Genomic DNA, 18199 nt, shown 5'->3' on the forward strand with positions numbered 1-18199 from the left:
CACGCCCTCCTTAGTCTCCTCTCACTTCAACCCATTCCGGTGGCAGGGGTGGGGAGGGAGAATCTCACCTGCTCCATGCTCCCTGGGTGCCAGAATTACAGAATCATCAGCTCTGGGCAAACTTGCAGGGTTGAGCCCACTGGATCAGCCAACATATTTTGGTGCCACGAAGAAGGAGAAATGAAACATGTCTCCAAATTTTTTTAGTATGAGCAAATGGAAGGGTGGAAAGAGCAATGCTTTGGTGTGGGAGAGAAGATCAGTCATTCCTCTCAAACACGTTCATTTTGGTGCCTCATTAGACATCCCAGGAGAGATGAGAGGGAGAGTGGTCTGGAGCTTGGGAGAGATATCTGGGTGGGAGACACCAATCTGGGAAGCATCAGATATGCGGGTATTTAAGGCCAAGAGACCAGAGGAAATTATCGAGGGGGTATGGATAAAGATGAGGGTAAAGGACTGAGGCCAAGGGCTCTCCAAGGCAGGGAGTCTCTTTAAAAGACAAATCTGGGGGTGCCTGGTGTGGCTCAGTCGGTTAAGCATCTGCCTTTGGCTCAGGTCATGATCTCAGAGTCCTGGGATCAAGCCTGGCATCGGACTCCCTGCTCAGCGGGGAGTTTGCTTCCCTCTCTTCCTCTGCCCTTCTCCCCTGCTCATGCTTGCTCGCCTTCTCTTGCGCTCTCTCAAATAAGTAAATAAAATCTTTAAAAAAAATAAAAGACAAATCTGATAAGAAAAAGAAATTCATCACAATGGAGACATCCGTCAACTAGGAACTGGTTAAAAACATATATATTTAACATATATGTATATACTATATATATACATATACACACATATATATTATATATATGTAATGGAATGCTATGTAGCCAAAAAAAGCAGAGGGGTGGGCAGCAGCCTTCCTTCCAGACTGGCTGGCATGCACCCTATGCGTCTTCTTCCTTCCCTACCTCCATCCAGCTTCTTGGAATGAAAATGTGCCAGGTGAAGCCCCATTTTGGATTCTGGAGACCCTAGAAATGGCCAAGGTATGAGCCAGAAGAAGGTCTCTGGAGACTTCATGGTACAGAGCCACCCTGCCCACCGTGGGTGCCAATCTCCAGACTGTTACTTGGAGAGAAAGACATTCCTATCTTGTCTAAGTCACTGGCACTTTGGGGTTACCCTCTGTCACATCATACCTAACTAATAAGCCCTGGATCAGAGTAGGCAATCAGTAAATACCAGTAAAGGACACCTGGGTGGCTCAGTCGGTTAAGCATCTGCCTTCGGCTCAGGTCATGATCTCAGGGTCCTGGGATGGAGTCCCATATCCGGCTCCCTGCTCAGCAGGGAGTCTGCTTCTCCCTCTCCCTCTGCCTGCTACTCCACCTGCTTTGTGCTCTGTCAAATAAACAAATTAAATCTTAAAAAAAAAAAAAAAGGTAGGGCGCCTGGGTGGCTCAGTCGTTAGGCGTCTGCCTGCGGCTCAGGTCGTGATCCCGGGGTCCTGGGATCGAGTCCCACATCGGGCTCCCTCCTCGGCGGGAAGCCTGCTCTCCCTCTCCCACTCCTGCTGCTTGTGTTCCTGCTCTTGCTGTGTCTCTCTCTGTCAAATAAACAAATAAAATCTTTAAAAAAATAAAGTAAATACCAGTAATATTCCACAATCTCATACTTGACAATTTTTTAAAGATTTTTAAAATTTATTTTTGAGAGAGAGAGAGAGCAAGCATGAGCAGGGGGAGGGGAAGAGGGAGCAGCAGACTCCCCACTGAGCAGGGAACCCGGACCCCAGGATCATGACCTGAGTAAAAGGCAGATGCTTAACCAACTGAGCCACCCAGGTGCCCTTGATAATTTTTTTAATTTAAAATTTTAATGATTTAATCAGCTCCCTCTTTTTGGACACTTCCAATTCTTTGCGAATGTAAGTGTGGTAGACTGTCTCCAAGGACGGCCACCGTCAATTCTTTCCATCCTGTGGGCCCCTGACACAACTCACACCAAGAGTCAGGGTCCCCTTTCCCACCTTGAATTTTGGTTTGGCGGTGTGGCTTGCTCTGACTGACAGAATGTGGCAAAGACCTGCCACGTGACTTGCAGGTCAAGCTTCTAAGAAGACAAGTAGCTTCTGCCTCTTCTGTCTTGGGAGCCAGGTGTCTCCCATCCAAGTACTAACCAGGCCCGACCCTGCTTAGCTTCCGAGATCAGACGAGATCGGGCGCGTTCAGGGTGGTATGGCCGTAGACTTGGGAGCCAGTTGTCATGTGAGATGTGAAGACCACCGTACTGTAAGGAAGCCCAAGCAGCCACGTGGCGGGAGAGAGATGCCCAGGCAGCTGAAGTGAGTCTCCTGATAGGACTGCAGAATGTTCACCATGGATATTCCAGCCCCAGCAAACCCCACATAGAGAACAATCACAGGAGCTCAGGCCAGACTCCCCAATTGTAAGAAGTAATTAGCTGGCGCTGTTTGAAACCGCTAGGTGTATGGGATGATTTGTTACACAGCACTAGCTAACTGAAACAACAGAGTGTATAAACAGATCTGCCATAAATGGCCTTATGGCCAACTCTTGGTGCTCACCTTTGATCACTTCCTAAAAAGGAGTAACTAGAAGTAGACCATGTGAATCTGAAACGTGGTGTCAACTTTGTTTCCAGAGAAGTTGTTGTGATGTCGGTGAGCTGTTTACAGGATTATCCATCTGCCCACAGCCTCTTCAGTCCTTGGTTTTCCATTTCTTTTCTTAATTTTCCAATTTCTATCCATTTCAACAGGCCTGCTCTGCATACATCTAAGAACCGGTAACAATGATCAGAGCTTCTCTCTGACCACAGAATAATAACTTAAAACTAGTAGGATGGACTGATTTTGTAGCCAAGAGTCAAAATATTCCCCCTCCGTCCCTCTCGTCCTATCTACTAACATGGATTCATTCATGGAGAACATACTGTGCAAACAAAGTTGGCAAGAATCACACATTAACTACCTGAGTGCCTACAATGTGCCAGGTACTGTTCAAAAGTTGCCTTTAAAAAAAAAAAAAAAAAGAGGGACACCTGGGTGGCTCAGTTGGTTAAGCGACTGCCTTCGGCTCAGGTCATGATCCTGGAGTCCTGGGATTGAGTCCCACATCGGGCTCCCTGCTCAGCGGGGAGTCTGCTTCTGCCTCTGACCCTCCCCCCTCTCGTGTGCTCACTTTCTCATTCTCTCTCAGATAAATAAATAAAATCTTTAAAAAAATTACTAAAAAAAAGATTTTATTTATTCATTTGACAGAGAGAGAGAGAGAGAGCGCACAAGCAGGGGGAGCAGCAGAGGGAGAGGGAGAAGCAGGCTCCTGCTGAGCAGGGAGCCCAACACGGGACTCGATCTCACAACCTTGAGATTGTGACCTGAGCCGAAACCAAGAGTTGGATGGTTAACCGTCTGAGCCAGCCAGGTGCCCCTTGGACAGCCATTTAAACAAGGCAAAGGTTCCAGAGTGGGCCTGGGATATCAGCGAGGGGAATCAGGGAAGACTTCTCTAAAGAGGTGACGTTTGAGGGCAGATTTGTATGTCAGGAAGGAGCTAGATTCGGGAAGAGGACGCAGGCGAAGCCCAGGTGCCCGACTGGGGCTTGGTGTGTTTGAGGAACAGAAAGCTGGTCGATGTCACCGCTGGAGCCAAGTGGGGGAGGGAGCGTGGAAGTAGGTGAGGGAAGAGGTGAGCGTGGATGACAGGGAGCCAAGGGCAGGGCTTCAGGCAGGGGAGGGATCTGGTGAGCTTTCTCAGCTTGCTGAATGAAGAGGTAACCCCGGGACACAAGGAACACACATGGGGCTGTTATTGTCGGAGGTAACCAGCACGGAGGAGGCGAAAAGTAGCTGAACTCTGGACAGGTAGAGCAGGTGAAACAAAGGGAGGCCGTGAGGTCAGGGGGCGTGGGGGAGCGCTGGGGGAGGGGCTGCGGGGGCTGCGGCAGCAGCTGACGGCCCACCCTTCTCCCCAGGGCAGGGAGGGAGCTCAGGGCCCTAGGGGAACCGGCTGGGCAGGGCCACCCACCTGACTCACAGCAGAAACTGGGACAGCCCACCCACCTCCACAGTCCCCCACCGGGGAATGCCACGCCCCGGGCCGAACCCTGGCTCCTCCCACCCCCAACCCATGTCAGTGACACCTAGATCTAGGCCTTCGTGCGTGCGGGAGTGCCTCTAAGGCCTCCTCCGAGCTCTTCTACTTCCAGGTCTTTCTCTCAGTCCTGCCCTGATTCCATAAGGCGGGAGTGCCCGTGTCCTGTTCTCTCTCCCCATCAGACGGGGATCCGCTGTGAACACAGAGGGTACAAAAACTACCCTTCTCTAGGGCACCCAGCATCTGTGTTAGGGTCCAGCATTTAGGCTCTGTCAGTCTGGTGAACTCCTATCTATCTGTCAAAACCCACCTCAAAAGGACCCTCCTAAGAGAGGACTTCTTGGACCCCGGTGGTTCCTGGCTAACACGATCAATAATTAAAACCACCACTAGCGAATACAAACTGAGCACTTACTATCTGAGGGCCTTACAGCAGCCCTGGGCTGTATGTTATCATTACCCCTATTTACAGATGGAAAACGGAGGCTCAGGGACACACGACTAGTAAGTAATGGGGACCAGATTCAAACTCAGGGGACTTCAATATGCTGCTTCAGCAGCCGGTCTCTTTAAATCCTTCCCTGTGAGATTGGTTTGATCATTGCCATCTTCCAGATGAGAAACTTCAGGCTCAGAGAGGGTTAAACGATGCGCCTAAGATCACACAGCACTTCATGGGTTGAGCCAGCTGGGCAGGTGGGGCAGCTGCCTCTAAAGCTCTCAGCTCTTAACTTTCCTCCCTTATCACCTCTTGGTTCAAAGTGTCATTGATAAGCATCTGTTTGTGCGCCAGGCACCGTTCTAGGCTCTGGGGACACCTGTAAGAAGGCAGCATTTGAGCGGATTTGGAGGAAAAGAGAGGTCCCAAACGTTACCAGGAGCCTTCCTACTTCCATCCCTTTGCCCATTCTTATCCTGCCAGGAATGTCTTTCCCCACCTAACAAACTCCCATCCATCCTTCAAAACCCAGCTCCAATACTCACTCCTCCTAGGAAAGCTTTCCACACAGACCTCCCAGGCAGAGTCTGCAACACCCATCCTTGGGTTCCCACAGCCTGGGGTCCATAGATGAATGGAAAGGTCTCTGTACGGGTTAGCCCCACCAAGCTGTAAGCTCGGCTAGGCCCCAGCCCAGTGGGCACAATGGAGATGATTTTTATTTACTTATATTATTATTATTATTATTATTATTATTAAAGTAAGCTTTAGCCCAATGTGGCACTTGAACTCACAACCCCCAGATGCAGTCGCACGTTCCACCGACTGAGCCAGTCAGGCGCCCCTGGAGCTGATTTTTAAATTAAGGAATAACCAATTCTTTGGGGAGAGGACTAGATCTCGCCGCATTAAAGACCCTCCACCTCCTCCCCCTTCGGGCTCCGCCCCTCCCTCGCCCCGCCCCTAAGCATGCCGGTCCGGCTCCCGGGACGTGGGCGGCCGGTGAGCATGCGCCCTAGACGCAAAGCACGCCGGGAGTTGTAGTTCCGCCATCGGACGGAAGCCGGGACGGACTGCGGCGGGATGTGGCCCGGAATATTGGTTGGGGGGGCCCGGGTGGCAGCAGGTAGGTCCCCCGCGCTGGGGCCTCGCCTCGCCGCCCGGTTCTCCCCGCGGCGGACGCCCAAGACCGGCGTGGCCCTGCAGCGGAGCCTGCACGCGACGGCGGCCCGGGCTCTCCCGCTCATTCCCATCGTGGTGGAGCAGACGGTACAGCGGCCGCGGGAACTCGGCCCCGGGTGGGAGTCGGGGGTCTTGGGGCCGGCCCCTGACCCTCACCGCCATCTTTCTCCCCCAGGGTCGCGGCGAGCGCGCCTATGACATCTACTCGCGGCTGTTGCGGGAGCGCATCGTGTGTGTCATGGGTCCGGTGAGTGCCCCGCCGGGATCCTCCCCTGCGCCTGCCCAGACCCCACGCGCCCCTCCTCCTCGAACCCCCTTGACCTTTGACCCTTCCCCCTTGACCTTACTGCCAAGGCTCTGCCCTGGTCCCAATCTGACACCCCACTTCCTGGGCACAGAAGCCTTCAGCCCCCTCTGCTGGCCCCCACCCCTTCTTCAAACTCTGCGTTTCCCTTCCCTCACGCTGACTCCCTCCCTTACCAGTGATCCTCCTCCCCATTCCTTGCTCTGATCCCTCTCTCCAACCCTCCTCACCCCTTCCCTTCCTTGCCCCGAGCCCACTGACTCCCCCCTTCCTGTGCCCAACCCCCCGTGGGGCCCTACCACCCCTCACCACCTCCCCTCCCTGGTCCTGAGTTCTCTGCAGCCGTCTTACTTGGGCTCTGACACCCGTCCTTGTTCCCTGACTTCATCCCCAGCCACCTCACAATTGCTTCCCTTAGCCGGCTCCTTACCCCCCAGCTGTGCCAGCCCACCCTCCCCGCTTCCTTGCAGATCGACGACAGTGTCGCCAGCCTGGTTATCGCGCAGCTGTTGTTCCTGCAGTCCGAGAGCAACAAGAAGCCCATCCACATGTATATCAACAGCCCCGGTGAGCAGAGCCTTCCCTGGGGGCCAGGGCCGCTTCCTGGGACACTCCAGGTGACTCAGGGGACAGAGAAACCCCCCCCCCATCAGGATCACTCTCCCTCTGGAGGAAGAAAGGGTGCTGAGCTTCCTGCAGAGTCCCAAAACGGTCTCCAAACCTCCAAAAGTTGCCTGTTCCTTGCTTTTAAGTCTACGTTCACAAACGGGCAGCTGAGCCTGTCTCCTTGATCCCACACATAACATTTTACCAACCTGACCTGGTGGTCAGCATTTTAAAACTGGTAGCTGCCACCACTGGCTGGTCCCCCTCCCAAAAGAGAATAGCTCATCTTGACTGAGTGCCGATTGTGCCCTGTACTTTAGGCGTTTTATAGGCACTGAACTCATCCGGTCCTCGTGGCAGCTGCCGGTGGTAGGTACTGTTCAGTGATCCCCGGTCTGCCGGAGACACCGTGGAGGCTGGGTAGCTTGCCCAAGGTGACACCGACGACATTGCTGGCTCCAGAGCTTCCCTCTCGGTCACCACTCTCCCCGACTTCCACTTTCTCTTGAAACTGTGACAGATCTGGTCCCCCCCTAGGCCCATGTGCACAGGTGCTAACAGTCAGCTCACTCTGGAGCATGCGCTCTCCTCTTTGCCCTCACTTAGTTTGTGTCACCCGTTGCTGTCACCTCCCTACCTTTGGAAGTACTCACGTTTGTGACACCGGCTTTAAGGGGCTGCCTCCACACAAGCCCTCCCCAAGGCCAGGGGCTTCGCTAGGGAAAGGATGCAGGGAGGAGCCAGCACAGCCCCTCACTCCCCCCTGCCCCCCCTCCCCCACAGGCGGCATGGTGACCTCGGGCCTGGCCATCTACGACACGATGCAGTACATCCTGAACCCCATCTGCACGTGGTGCGTGGGCCAGGCCGCCAGCATGGGCTCGCTGCTTCTGGCCGCCGGCACCCCGGGCATGCGCCACTCACTCCCCAACTCCCGCATCATGATCCACCAGCCCTCCGGGGGTGCCCGGGTGAGTGCCGGCCCGTGCAGGCTGCTTTGGGATGGGAGGTGCTGTCTGGACAGGAGGACTGACTGGGTAGAAGTCACGGGGGAGTGTCAGTGCTTGAAATACGGGTTTTACAATGATTCGTGTATGGTGAGGCCATCTGATCAGGAAAGGACTGCCTTGGGAAGATGGTTTGTTACTCACAGTTCCCAAGGCGGGGGGTGGAGGGGGGGGCACACGCCACGTCATGCTTGGCCACGTGGGAAGCACCAGGGTCGCTCCGGAGGCAGAGAGCAGGGGGTAGGGGGGGGAGTGGACAGGGATTTTACTGTGGTTTCTGCAGGAAGGAACAGTGAGGCAGGGCCAGCAGACTCAGGACTGGCTTTGAATGATCTCAGCAGGCTCATGGGGGTAGGGGCAGGGGACAGTGGCCCTGCGTATGAGAACCCCACGGAGGAGGTGGTTGAGGGTGTGCACACTGATGGCTGGTTTGCCCATGAAAACTCATGGCTGAGTTGGAGCTGTCCGCTCTCTCCAGGAATCCGCTTGCCCTGGGAGGGGCGAGGCTCCACATGCAGAAAATGCAGTTAATACAGGAAGCCTTGGGGCCCCTGAGTGGCTCAGTCGGTTAAGCTCTTGATTTTGGCTCAGGTCATGGTCTCGGGGTCACCGGATGGAGCCCCGCATTGCATCAGGCTCCCTGCTCAGCAGGGAGTCTGCTTCTCCCTCTCCCTCTGCCCTTTCCCCCCACCTCTCTCTCTCTCTAAAATGAATAAATAAAATCTTAAAAAAAAATACAGGAAGATTTCCTGTATTTTGGGGGCAAAGATGCAGCAGGGTGTGCAGGGCCTCGAGAAGTCCTGCTCACCTGTCTGAACGACCTCTCCAGCCTCCCTGTGAGTGACTGATGCTCATTCTGACCTTCTCCCTCTTACCCGCCCTTGGGCCACCCCCCAGGGCCAAGCCACAGACATTGCCATCCAGGCAGAGGAGATCATGAAACTCAAGAAGCAGCTCTACGGCATCTACGCCAAGCACACCAAACAGAGCCTGCAGGTGATCGGTGAGTGCCCCTGCCCCGGGCGGACCCCCGCCTGCCCACCTTTATTTTAACCCACACACACATATGTGGCAGGCCTTGTGACACTCAGGGCTGGACCATCCTCTGTCTGGCCACTGTGGGATGTGGAGCAGCGTCCCTGGCTGCTGCCCACTGGATGCCAGTAGCACCTTCTGTTTGTGACGACCAGAGCTGCCTCCCAATGTCCCCTGGGGATGCAGAATCACTCCCAGTGGAAATCCCCTGTCCTGAGCACTTTAAAGAGACCCGTTAGCAGAATCTTGACGAAAACTTCCTCGAAACAAGCCAAAGGTTTGAACGCGGTCCTCAGTAAAGAATATTCCAAATGGCCAAGAAATACAAGAAAAGCTGCTCATCATCTTTAGTGATGATATTTTAAAATGACATCATTAGGGGCACCTGGCCGGCTCAGTCAGGAGAGCATGTGACTCTTGATCTCAGGGTTGGGAGTTCAAGCCCCACGTTGGGCTTGGAGACTACTCAAAAATAAATAAATAAATAAAATTTATTTATTAAAAATAAAATAAGGCACCTGGGTGGCTCAGTTGGTTAAGCGACTGCCTTCAGCTCAGGTCATGATCCTGGAGTCCCGGGTTCGACTCCCACGTCAGGCTCCTTGCTCCATGGGAAGCCTGCTTCCCCCTCTGACCCTACGCCCTCTCACGCTCGCTCGCTCTCAAATAAATAAATAAAATCTTAATTTTTTAAGATTTTAGACAGTACATGGGGGGAGGGGCAGAGGCATAGGGAGAGACAAATCCAAGCAGACTCCACACTGACCGTGGAGCCCGACACGGGCTCGATCTCACGGCCCTGAGATCATGGCCTGAGCTGAAACCAAGAGTTGGATGCTTAACCGACTGTACCACCCAGGCACCCCTTGCCCATCTATTTTTTTTTTTTAATAACATCATTGGTCTTTAGAGAAAGGCCAGTTTAAGGCCGCAGTGAGATGCCATTTCAATCCATTAGAACAGCTAAAATCTAAAACCCAACACCCAGTGCCAGTGAGAATGTGGAGCAACTGGAACGCTCACCCTCGGCAGGCAGGACCGAGGATGGCATCACCGCTCTGGAAAGCCGTCTGACACTCCCAGCTCAGGCTCAGAATGCCCCCAAAATGTCACGGTTCCCCCGCTCCGCATGTAACCAAGAGAAGTGAGCGCTCATGGCCACCAAAGCTGCGGACGGGAACGCAGACGGCCGCCCTGTGTGTAGGAGCCCCATGCTGGGAGACACCCCCATGCCCAACAGCAGCAGGACGGGCACTTTGGTGCTTTATTTACGCCGTGGAATCCCACACGGCAATGACAGAGACCCGTCCACGGCGACCCACAGCAGCCGGGCTGAATCTCGGAAACATATTGCCGGGTGGGAAAAAGAAGTAAACACTCTGTGATTCCACATATTTAAAAACAAAAAGAAGCAGGCTTATCTATGTCGTCAGGCCACCGTTAAGCTAGCGATTACTGTTGGGCCGGAGGAGTTAGTGACTGGAAGCAGGCTCAAGCAGGGGGTGGTCAGGGGCCTGGGTGCTGGCCATGTGGGTTATGTTCTGTCTGAAATTCACACCTTCTGCTTACCATCTGGGTGTATATTAGACATCAGTAACCAGTAAAAAAAAAAAATGGAAATGGGTATTTTACCAGTGGGGAAACTGAGGCACCAAGCGGGGAAGGCCAAGGTCATCCAGCGAAGAAGTGGCAGAACGGGGACCCCAACCTGGCCCCAGGCCTCCGCCCTTAACCCCACACATCCTTGCTTCCCCTGGCAGAGTCGGCCATGGAGAGGGACCGCTACATGAGCCCCATGGAGGCCCAGGAGTTTGGCATCTTAGACAAGGTTCTGGTCCACCCTCCCCAGGACGGTGAGGATGAGCCGGAGCTGGTGCAGAAGGAGCCCGTGGCAGTGGTGGCGGCAGCAGAGCCCGCCCCCGCAAGCATCTGAGAGCTGGGACCTCACCCTCCAGAGGAAAGTCGGGGGAGCCAGGCACCAGTCAGACGCTGGCGCCACAGCCCTGCCCACCCCTCACTGCTGAGCCTGGAAGGGCCCTGTGAGGAACTCTGGGTTTGGGGCTGCCCCTCAGGGCAGGTATCTTGAATGAGACACTGTGATTTTCAATTAAATCTTTGTAGTCTTTGATCCCCATCTGTGTCACCTTCTCTGCCTGCTCCACCGTGGCTTGCACACGTGTGCCCTGCACGAGGCCTCCTCTGCTTTCACCGTGACCCTGAGGCTCTGACCTTCCAAGCCCTAACTGCAGCAAACTTTACTGAGCAAATAGGACATTTCAGGCACTGTTCTAGAGGCCACGACATATCGTGAAGAAAACAAAAATCCCTGTCTACAAGAACTTATTCTTGTGGAGGTAGACAGTTCCTGAAAAAGCAGGGAAAGAGGTATGCAGTGTGTGAGAGAGAGAGTTACAGCGTTCGATGGGGTGGCCAGTGAAGGCCTTGCTGAGAAGGTGATGCTTGAACAAGGTTTAAGGTGAGAGAGGGACAGAGCAGTCCAGGCAGTGGGCATAGCAAGTGCAAAGACCCTGTGGCAGGACTGTGGCTGCCAAAGGGGAGGGGCCCCTGAGGAGGCTCGTGGCTGAAGTGGAATGGCAGGGGGACGGTGGAGAGATGAGAACAGAAAGGAAGGAGGACAGGGGCGCCTGGCCCAGTCGTTAAGCGTCTGCCTTCGGCTCAGGTCATGATCCCAGGGTCCTGGGATCGCGCCCCACATCGGGCTCCATGCTCCGCGGGAAGCCTGCTTCTCCCTCTCTCACTCCCACTGCTTGTGTTCCCTCTCTCGCTGTGTCTCTCTCTGTCAAATAAATAAATGAAATCTTTAAAAAAAAAAAAAAGGGAGGAGGACAGACCTTAAAAGGTCTGGTAGATTGAGCAAGGAGGGAGATGAGCCATGGAGGGTTCTAAGAAAATGACAAGCAGGAAGACTGTGGCTGCCATGGAGTACTGGGAGGGCTGCAGCTAGCGTGGAAACCAGAGACCAGTTCAGAGACTTGGAATAATCAGATGAAGGCTGGCGGCCCCAGCTGGGTGGCCAGGAGAGGTCAGATTCTAGGCAGGTTTTAAGGCAGAGCTGACGGGTGGCACGGCTGCAGGGAGGCGCAGGTGTGGGGGCAGGGGATCAGGAGTCGACTTTGGACACGTTAACTTTCTGGTGTTGGACGTGCCTCAGACATCCCAGGGGGCGGATAAATCTGGGGTCAGGGTTGGGAATGAAAATGGAAAAGACATCATCGGTATGTCGATAAATTAGCAGTCAGGCTGAGAACCGGCTGCTGGATCTGGCACAGTGGAAGTCACTGATGGCATCAGTAGGGGCACTTTCAGTGCTGTGGGGGCCAAAAGCCAGCCTGGAGTGCACCCAGAGGGAAGGGGCGGGAAGACACGGGAGCTGGACACATATTTCAAGGAATTTCATTGTATAAGGAGAGCTGAGAACCTGTGGCTGTCCCTGGAGGGGTTGTGGGGTCAATATTCCAACGTATTTCGCAAAAGATAAATCTTTACAAAGACCCCCAGAATACCATTTGCAAACCTAAAAAAAACAATACTTCACTATCGTCACATATTCAACCAGCGTCCAAATCTTCCTGGTTTACCTCTATGTTTTTAGTTGGTTCGAATCAGCATCCAAATAAGGTGCACCTTGCAACTGGTAGGTATATCCCAAAGTCTCTTTTAACCGTGGGTCTTCCCCTTAATCTCTCAATCTCTCCCTCTTTTTCTTCTCTTTCCTTGAAATTCACTCTCTTGTCTCGGGGACTTTCCATCTGAATTTTGATGATTGGATCAGGATGGGCTGTGACCTCTGTCCTTCATATTTCCTGTGACTTGAGGTATAAACCTAGGTAAGTCTGATCGGGTTCAGGTTCCATTTTTGGCAAGTGACCTCTTAGGTGGAGGTGCGCACGTCCATCAGGAGGCGCCCAAAGTGTCGTGGTCCCTCATTTTGTGATGTTAGGGGCAGATGACAAACCGTGTCTAGATCCACTAAATGTTCCAATAAGGGCAGCAAAGTGGTGCTCCGTCAATTCTACGCTTAAGGGAAGAGGAGGGGTTTTTTTGTTTTTTATTTATAAGGTGGGAGCCAGCCTGTTTGTACACGGGTGGGAATGACCCAGTTGAGAGGGGGCATGGGTGATGCTTGGCTTCAACGTTTGACCCCAACCTCTAACTTGGCCCCACCCCATGATCATGGCCTTGATGTCACTCCCCTGAACCCCGTGCCCTTGACCCCTTCCTCTCAGCCTGAGCGGACTTTTCCCTTAATCTCAAGTCCTGGCCGACTCCACAACCGGGGCCTTGGCCCAAAGCCTGCAATAGCTCCTGACCCCGAAGCCCGTCGAGCCCTGCCCCCCGGCCTCCATCGTCTATGGCGCCCCACAGCGCGGGGGGGGGGGGGGGGAGGCGGGTTCTACCGGGAGCCAAGAGCTTGAGAGGGCGAGCCGAGCAGCAACCAGTAGCCTTGGCCGGGAGGCGGGACTCTGGGGAAGGCCAATCACTGAAGGGGTCCGGTGCGGCCACAGCCAATGGCTCCGGGGCGGGGGCGCAGCCCCGACTCCGACCGCTTCCACGACCGGGCTCCGGGGTTATGGCCGGGAGTGGGCGGCTGGCGCTGGGGACGCTACCGGTGCCCGGCTGGGTGCGGGGCTCGGGCCCGGCTGTACTGAGCCGCCTTCGGGACGCGGCTGTGGTGCGGCCAGGTTTCCTAAGCGCGGCCGAGGAGGAGACGCTGAGCGGCGAGCTGGAGCCCGAGCTGCGCCGCCGCCGCTACGAATACGATCACTGGGACGCGGTGAGGCCGGCGGCGCTGGGGGCGGGGCCGCGTGGGGGCGGGGCCTGGGATGGCGCTCTGGGCGGGGCCACGGCGGAGGCGGGGCCTGTGGCGTTAGAGGTGGGCGCAGGGGTGGGGCACTGGGTTGTAAAGGGGCTATAGTTCGGGGCGGGGTCTTGATGCCCAGGGCCTTTGCGGGCAGGGAAAGCACTTCGGAGATGAGGGCGTGGCCATAGCTGGAGGCCGGACCTAGAACTGTAAGGTGTTTGGGGGACAGGAGCAAGGTTAGGGGCCGAAACAGGTGTGGAGCAAGATGAGGGAGAGTCACCAGTGGGGGGCGGAGACAGAAGATTTGAGTGGGCCGAGACAGACAGTATTGACTATTGCGGTGGGGCCAGCACTGGGGACAAGCTCTGGGACTGAATTGGAACCTGAAGGCGGGTGCAAAGGAGTAAGGCCAGACCTAGTAGGACAGGGGGTGGGGTTTGAGACCCCGGATCTTGGGGTAGATAGGACCAAGGTGGTAAGTTGAGGGTGGTGTCAAAGGTCATGCTGGGAAAACCAGTTCTTTGCACTCTGCCCGCCTCGCCCCCGCCCCCCCCCCCCCGTGCCTCAGTTTTCCTGTTCCCTCTGGGTGCTTCCTGGTTTGACCGAAGCTCCCTGTATAGGCCATCCACGGTTTCCGAGAGACGGAAAAGTCACGCTGGTCAGAGGCAAGCCGGGCCATCCTGCAGCGCGTGCAAGCAGCCGCCTTTAGCTCTGGCCAGACCCTGCTGTCCCCGGTGCATGTGCTGGACCTGGAACCTCGGGGCTACATCAAGCCGCACGTGGACAGCATCAAGGTGGGCAGAGGCCAGAGCCTTGGAGCTCCCAGCGGGGGGTGGACCGGCCAGGCCAGAGGCTGACTGGCCACCATGCCCCCTCTTCCAGTTCTGTGGAGCCACCATCGCTGGTCTGTCCCTACTCTCTCCCAGCGTCATGCGGCTGGTACACACCCAGGAGCCAGGGGAGTGGCTGGAACTCTTGCTGGAGCCAGGCTCCCTCTACATCCTTAGGTACTGCCCAGCCAGGGAGCCCGCCCCCCCCCCCCCCCCCCCCCCCGTAGCTTATCAGATGCCCGCCTAGCATGTCGAGCACGTTCTCTTTTTCAGCCCTCCCAGCGGACTCGATCATTCCCCCATGGCAGGCAGTCCACCTGGCGCAGGGGCTGCCCTCACCCTGCGCTGCCACAGCCTGTTTTCTCTTGCAGGGGCTCAGCCCGTTATGACTTCTCCCATGAGATTCTTCGGGATGAAGAGTCCTTTTTTGGGGAGCGTCGGGTTCCCCGGGGCCGACGCATCTCTGTGATCTGCCGCTCCCTCCCTGAGGGAATGGGACCAGGGGAGCTGGGGCAGCCGCCCCCAGCCTGCTGAACCCCAGGCCCTTCCCCCAGCTTCTCGGAGACACCGTGTTTGTGAATAAAGTTGGAGAGTGGACAGGCACACTGGCTGTTCGCAGGGGCCGAGCGGAGCAGGGGCGGCCCCCGGAACCCCCCCCCGGCCCCGCCGCCTCCCCGAGCGTTGGGAGCTGAGGTGGTGGGGTGAAGGCACACTCTGGCTGAACACAGTCCTGCGGCCGCAGCTCCTTTATTATGCTCCTCGCGGGCGGCCCGCAGCCCACCTCCCCTCCGGTCTCCAATAAATAAGTCCGCAGAGCTCCTCGCGGAGCCGCGGGGCCCCAGGCCAGGCGTCCCTAGGCGCCGCAGCTGCAGGCAGCCGCCGAGAGCTGGGGCAGCCGCTGCCAGCGGTGGCGGTCATCGAGAAAGGCCACGTCGGCATAGCGGGTGGGCCGGCAGCAGGGCCCGCCGTGGGCTCGTCCCTGGCCCCGCAGCCGGGCCAGCGTCAGGCCGTGCTGGGTGCGCGCGCCGCGGGGACAGCTGCCCGCACAGTAGCGGAAGATGACCGTCTCCTCCGAAGCGTAGCCCAGACCCAGCTCGGCCACAGGTAGGGGCAGGCTCCACAGCTGGCACGGGCTGGCCAGGGCTCGGCGCAGGCGGGCACCTGCGGGGGGGGGGGGGGCAGGGGGCAGCTGACAGCAAGCGGTGTCTGGGCAGGAAGGAGTTGGGCAGCCACGAGGGGTCTGGGGAGAGGGCTCCTTACCCAGCTGCGGCCTCTGGGTCCCTCGGAGCTCTTCCTCCGCCACCGGAGCCCCCCAAGCACCGGGGCCCCTGCTGAGGCCCCGCTGCAGCGACAGGAGCAGCAGAGCGCAGAGTAGGAGTCTTCCTGTGGCCATCGTGGCGGGCGGGTCGTGGCGGTGGGGGACGCCTCGCACCCTCAATTTATCCCCCTGCCGGGGCGGGGGAAATAACCTCTTCGTTCCCGCTGCGGTAGCGGCAGGACGACCCCGCATCCTCAGGCCAGTTCCTCTGCCCCACCCCCTGTGCCTCTAAGAGTTAAGTGCTCACCCCGTCCCCGCCCCATCGAGACATTCCGCAGACCCATTTCCGACACCCCCTTCACCCCTGATTTACGAGGGTTGCGGCAGCCAGAGCCCAACCCAGGGCGGGCGCGGGGTCCCCCACCCCACCTGCTTTCTGGAAAGAGGTGGGGGGGGCACTGAGGACCCACAGTGGGACCCTCTCCCCACTTGTGGTGCCAGGGCTCCGGGGTCCCCACACTGTGCACCAAGTAGAGGGGGGTAGCGGGGAGAGGTCAGCAGGTGGCCGAGCTGACGGGGATCCTCCATCATGGCTGCCACCTGGAGGATTAAGACATCATGCCCCTGTCTCCGGGCCTGGCTGAGCCAAGCATCAAAACAGGAAAAGGGAGAGGCCCGGGGACAGCCAAGAACCTGGGACGCAAGGCTAGGAAGCTCACCCTGCAGGGACTCCTGTCTCTGGGAGGCCCACCTGAGGCCCCTGGGACCTCAGCCCCGTCCCGGCATAAGGGCGAGAGGGGAGGGTAAGCCTGCAGGGTCTGAGAGGCGGCAACAATTTCCAGTGACTTCCATGCCCAGCCCCTGTGACCTCAGGGAAACGAGGCCCTCCCTCACTGTGAGGGGGGGCAATCAGAGGTTCTGAGGACAGACAGACGGCCCGTCTAGTGTTGAACATGCTGCTCGAGTGAGGAGCTTGCGAGAGCAAGCCTCCCTTTGAGGCAAAGGAAGCACGAAAGAGCTTGGGCTCGCGCTTTAAGAGGTGCTCGAGCCCCTGTAGGTCAGACCGGGCCAACACTTCAGGTAGGAGCCTGCAGCCAGGGGGCAAAAACCTGCGCGTGCCTCCCCACGGCTGGGGGGGTGTGTGCGACGCATGTGCACCCCAGGCCGTGGAGAGGGGTGCAAACCCGCAGCGGTTGAGCCTTTGCTCCGGAAACTGCCAGTCACCTCCCTCCTCCCCAGGAAAACACGGGCTCAGGAACTCGTCCTACGCAGGTGAGCAGGCAACCTCAGGAGCCGCTTTCCGGGTTAGCAAGACTGGGAGTAACCCAAACTCCGTCTGCGTCCTGCTGGTGTGGTTACTGTGGTGCTTGCTGGGACCACCTTCCGACAAAAACCGTCACTTGTCCAAGGTGGCCCAGAATTAAACACTGGCAGGATTTTAAGCCAGATGCTGCTGAACGCAAGGCCCTTGCACCTAACCACTGGGGCACGTCGGCCGGCCCGGTTGGGGAGGCCTCAGACCTCAGTCCCGTGGCAGGGAGGCCAGGGGTAAAATCGCCGGGCCAGGGGCAACACTGCTTTCCTGCTGCCCCCAAAAGGCCTGGCGGAAGGATGGGGAGGGAGGCTGAACGGACCTGGAACATTCCTAGGAATTAGCCTGTCATCTCTGGCATCTCGGCTCGGCGGCCAAGGGCCTGTGGAACTGGGTGGGGAAGTTTTCCACCCAGCATCCAGCCTCGGGCAAGGCAGAAGCCCCACATCCTGCCCCCACCCCAGCCAGATCACACAGAACAGGGGTTCAAAAGTGGCACCACGGCCAAATTCCATTTCCCTCAATGAAAACTGTCCACAAACTCAAAAAGCCTTCCCAAGGCAGAACGCCAGCAACGGGAGATAAAATAAATGCCTAACTAAGTTGTTAGAAATAAGGGGAGTCCTAGAAACATCGCTGGAAAGCTGAAAAATAGGGCCCAGGTGCCAACATCAGCAACAAAAGCGTTTGGGATTTCGTGGCCACGTTGGGCCAGAGCCCACCAGCTGAGAACCCGGGCTCAGCCCAGGGCTCCTGGGCCACCTTGGTGGGAGGGAGCAAAGGCAAAAAGCACCTGCAGGATTGGCCTACAAAGCCAACTGCCCAGGAGGCCCCCACAGAAGCCCTGAGCCAGCCTCAGGTCCCCATCCAAAGTTATAAAACACAACAATCGATCGTGAAGAGGAATCAGAAGGTAACACAGGATGTCCGCGGGTGTCAGGAACCAGGTGTCTATCTGCCAGAGACCATAATAAGACAGATGCTTAAAACAAAAACGTGAAAGAAGGGATTGAAAGCATTAGCGGCAAGGCGCGTAAAACAGACCAGCTGATCTGAAAAGGGAGCAAAGATGATTCAAGGTCTGGAGGACAGACATGGAAACAAAGCACTTCATGGGTTAAGGGGGACAAGCTACAACTAAACACAGAACCAGAAGCCAGAGCTGGAGAGACGGCCCACGGTGCCCATGTGGGCTGGATGCTCAGTGAGTGCGACAGGCTGAGGACGAAGAGGAACAGGCTCTAAGGGGCAGTGGAAGGTTCCAGAGGGAGGGGGCCCATGAGACGGAGAGACCTCCGCTG

The 18199-nt window shown here is 56.7% G+C and overlaps 3 protein-coding genes across 3 annotated transcripts; 2 read left to right on the top strand and 1 right to left on the bottom strand.

Moving 5' to 3' along the window:
- Positions 1-5576: 5576 nt before the first annotated feature.
- LOC113917288 (caseinolytic mitochondrial matrix peptidase proteolytic subunit) lies at positions 5577-10804 on the top strand. The gene is made up of 6 exons (XM_027585013.2): positions 5577-5811; positions 5900-5971; positions 6499-6595; positions 7418-7605; positions 8539-8644; positions 10437-10804. The coding sequence occupies exons 1-6, from the start codon at positions 5626-5628 to the stop codon at positions 10607-10609; spliced, it is 822 nt and encodes a 273-aa protein (XP_027440814.1). The 5' UTR covers positions 5577-5625; the 3' UTR covers positions 10610-10804.
- Positions 10805-13197: 2393 nt separating this feature from the next.
- ALKBH7 (alkB homolog 7) lies at positions 13198-14925 on the top strand. The gene is made up of 4 exons (XM_027585252.2): positions 13198-13471; positions 14119-14292; positions 14381-14505; positions 14700-14925. The coding sequence occupies exons 1-4, from the start codon at positions 13268-13270 to the stop codon at positions 14860-14862; spliced, it is 666 nt and encodes a 221-aa protein (XP_027441053.1). The 5' UTR covers positions 13198-13267; the 3' UTR covers positions 14863-14925.
- Positions 14926-15069: 144 nt separating this feature from the next.
- Positions 15070-18161, bottom strand: PSPN (persephin). Its single transcript, XM_027585255.2, has 2 exons — positions 15589-18161; positions 15070-15489 (listed from the first exon to the last, which is right to left on the bottom strand). Exons 1-2 carry the CDS (start codon positions 15836-15838, stop codon positions 15182-15184), a joined length of 558 nt encoding a protein of 185 aa, XP_027441056.1. The 5' UTR covers positions 15839-18161; the 3' UTR covers positions 15070-15181.
- Positions 18162-18199: the final 38 nt, after the last annotated feature.

The sequence above is a fragment of the Zalophus californianus genome, chromosome 1 (assembly GCF_009762305.2).
Source record: "Zalophus californianus isolate mZalCal1 chromosome 1, mZalCal1.pri.v2, whole genome shotgun sequence".
NCBI lineage: Eukaryota > Metazoa > Chordata > Mammalia > Carnivora > Otariidae > Zalophus > Zalophus californianus.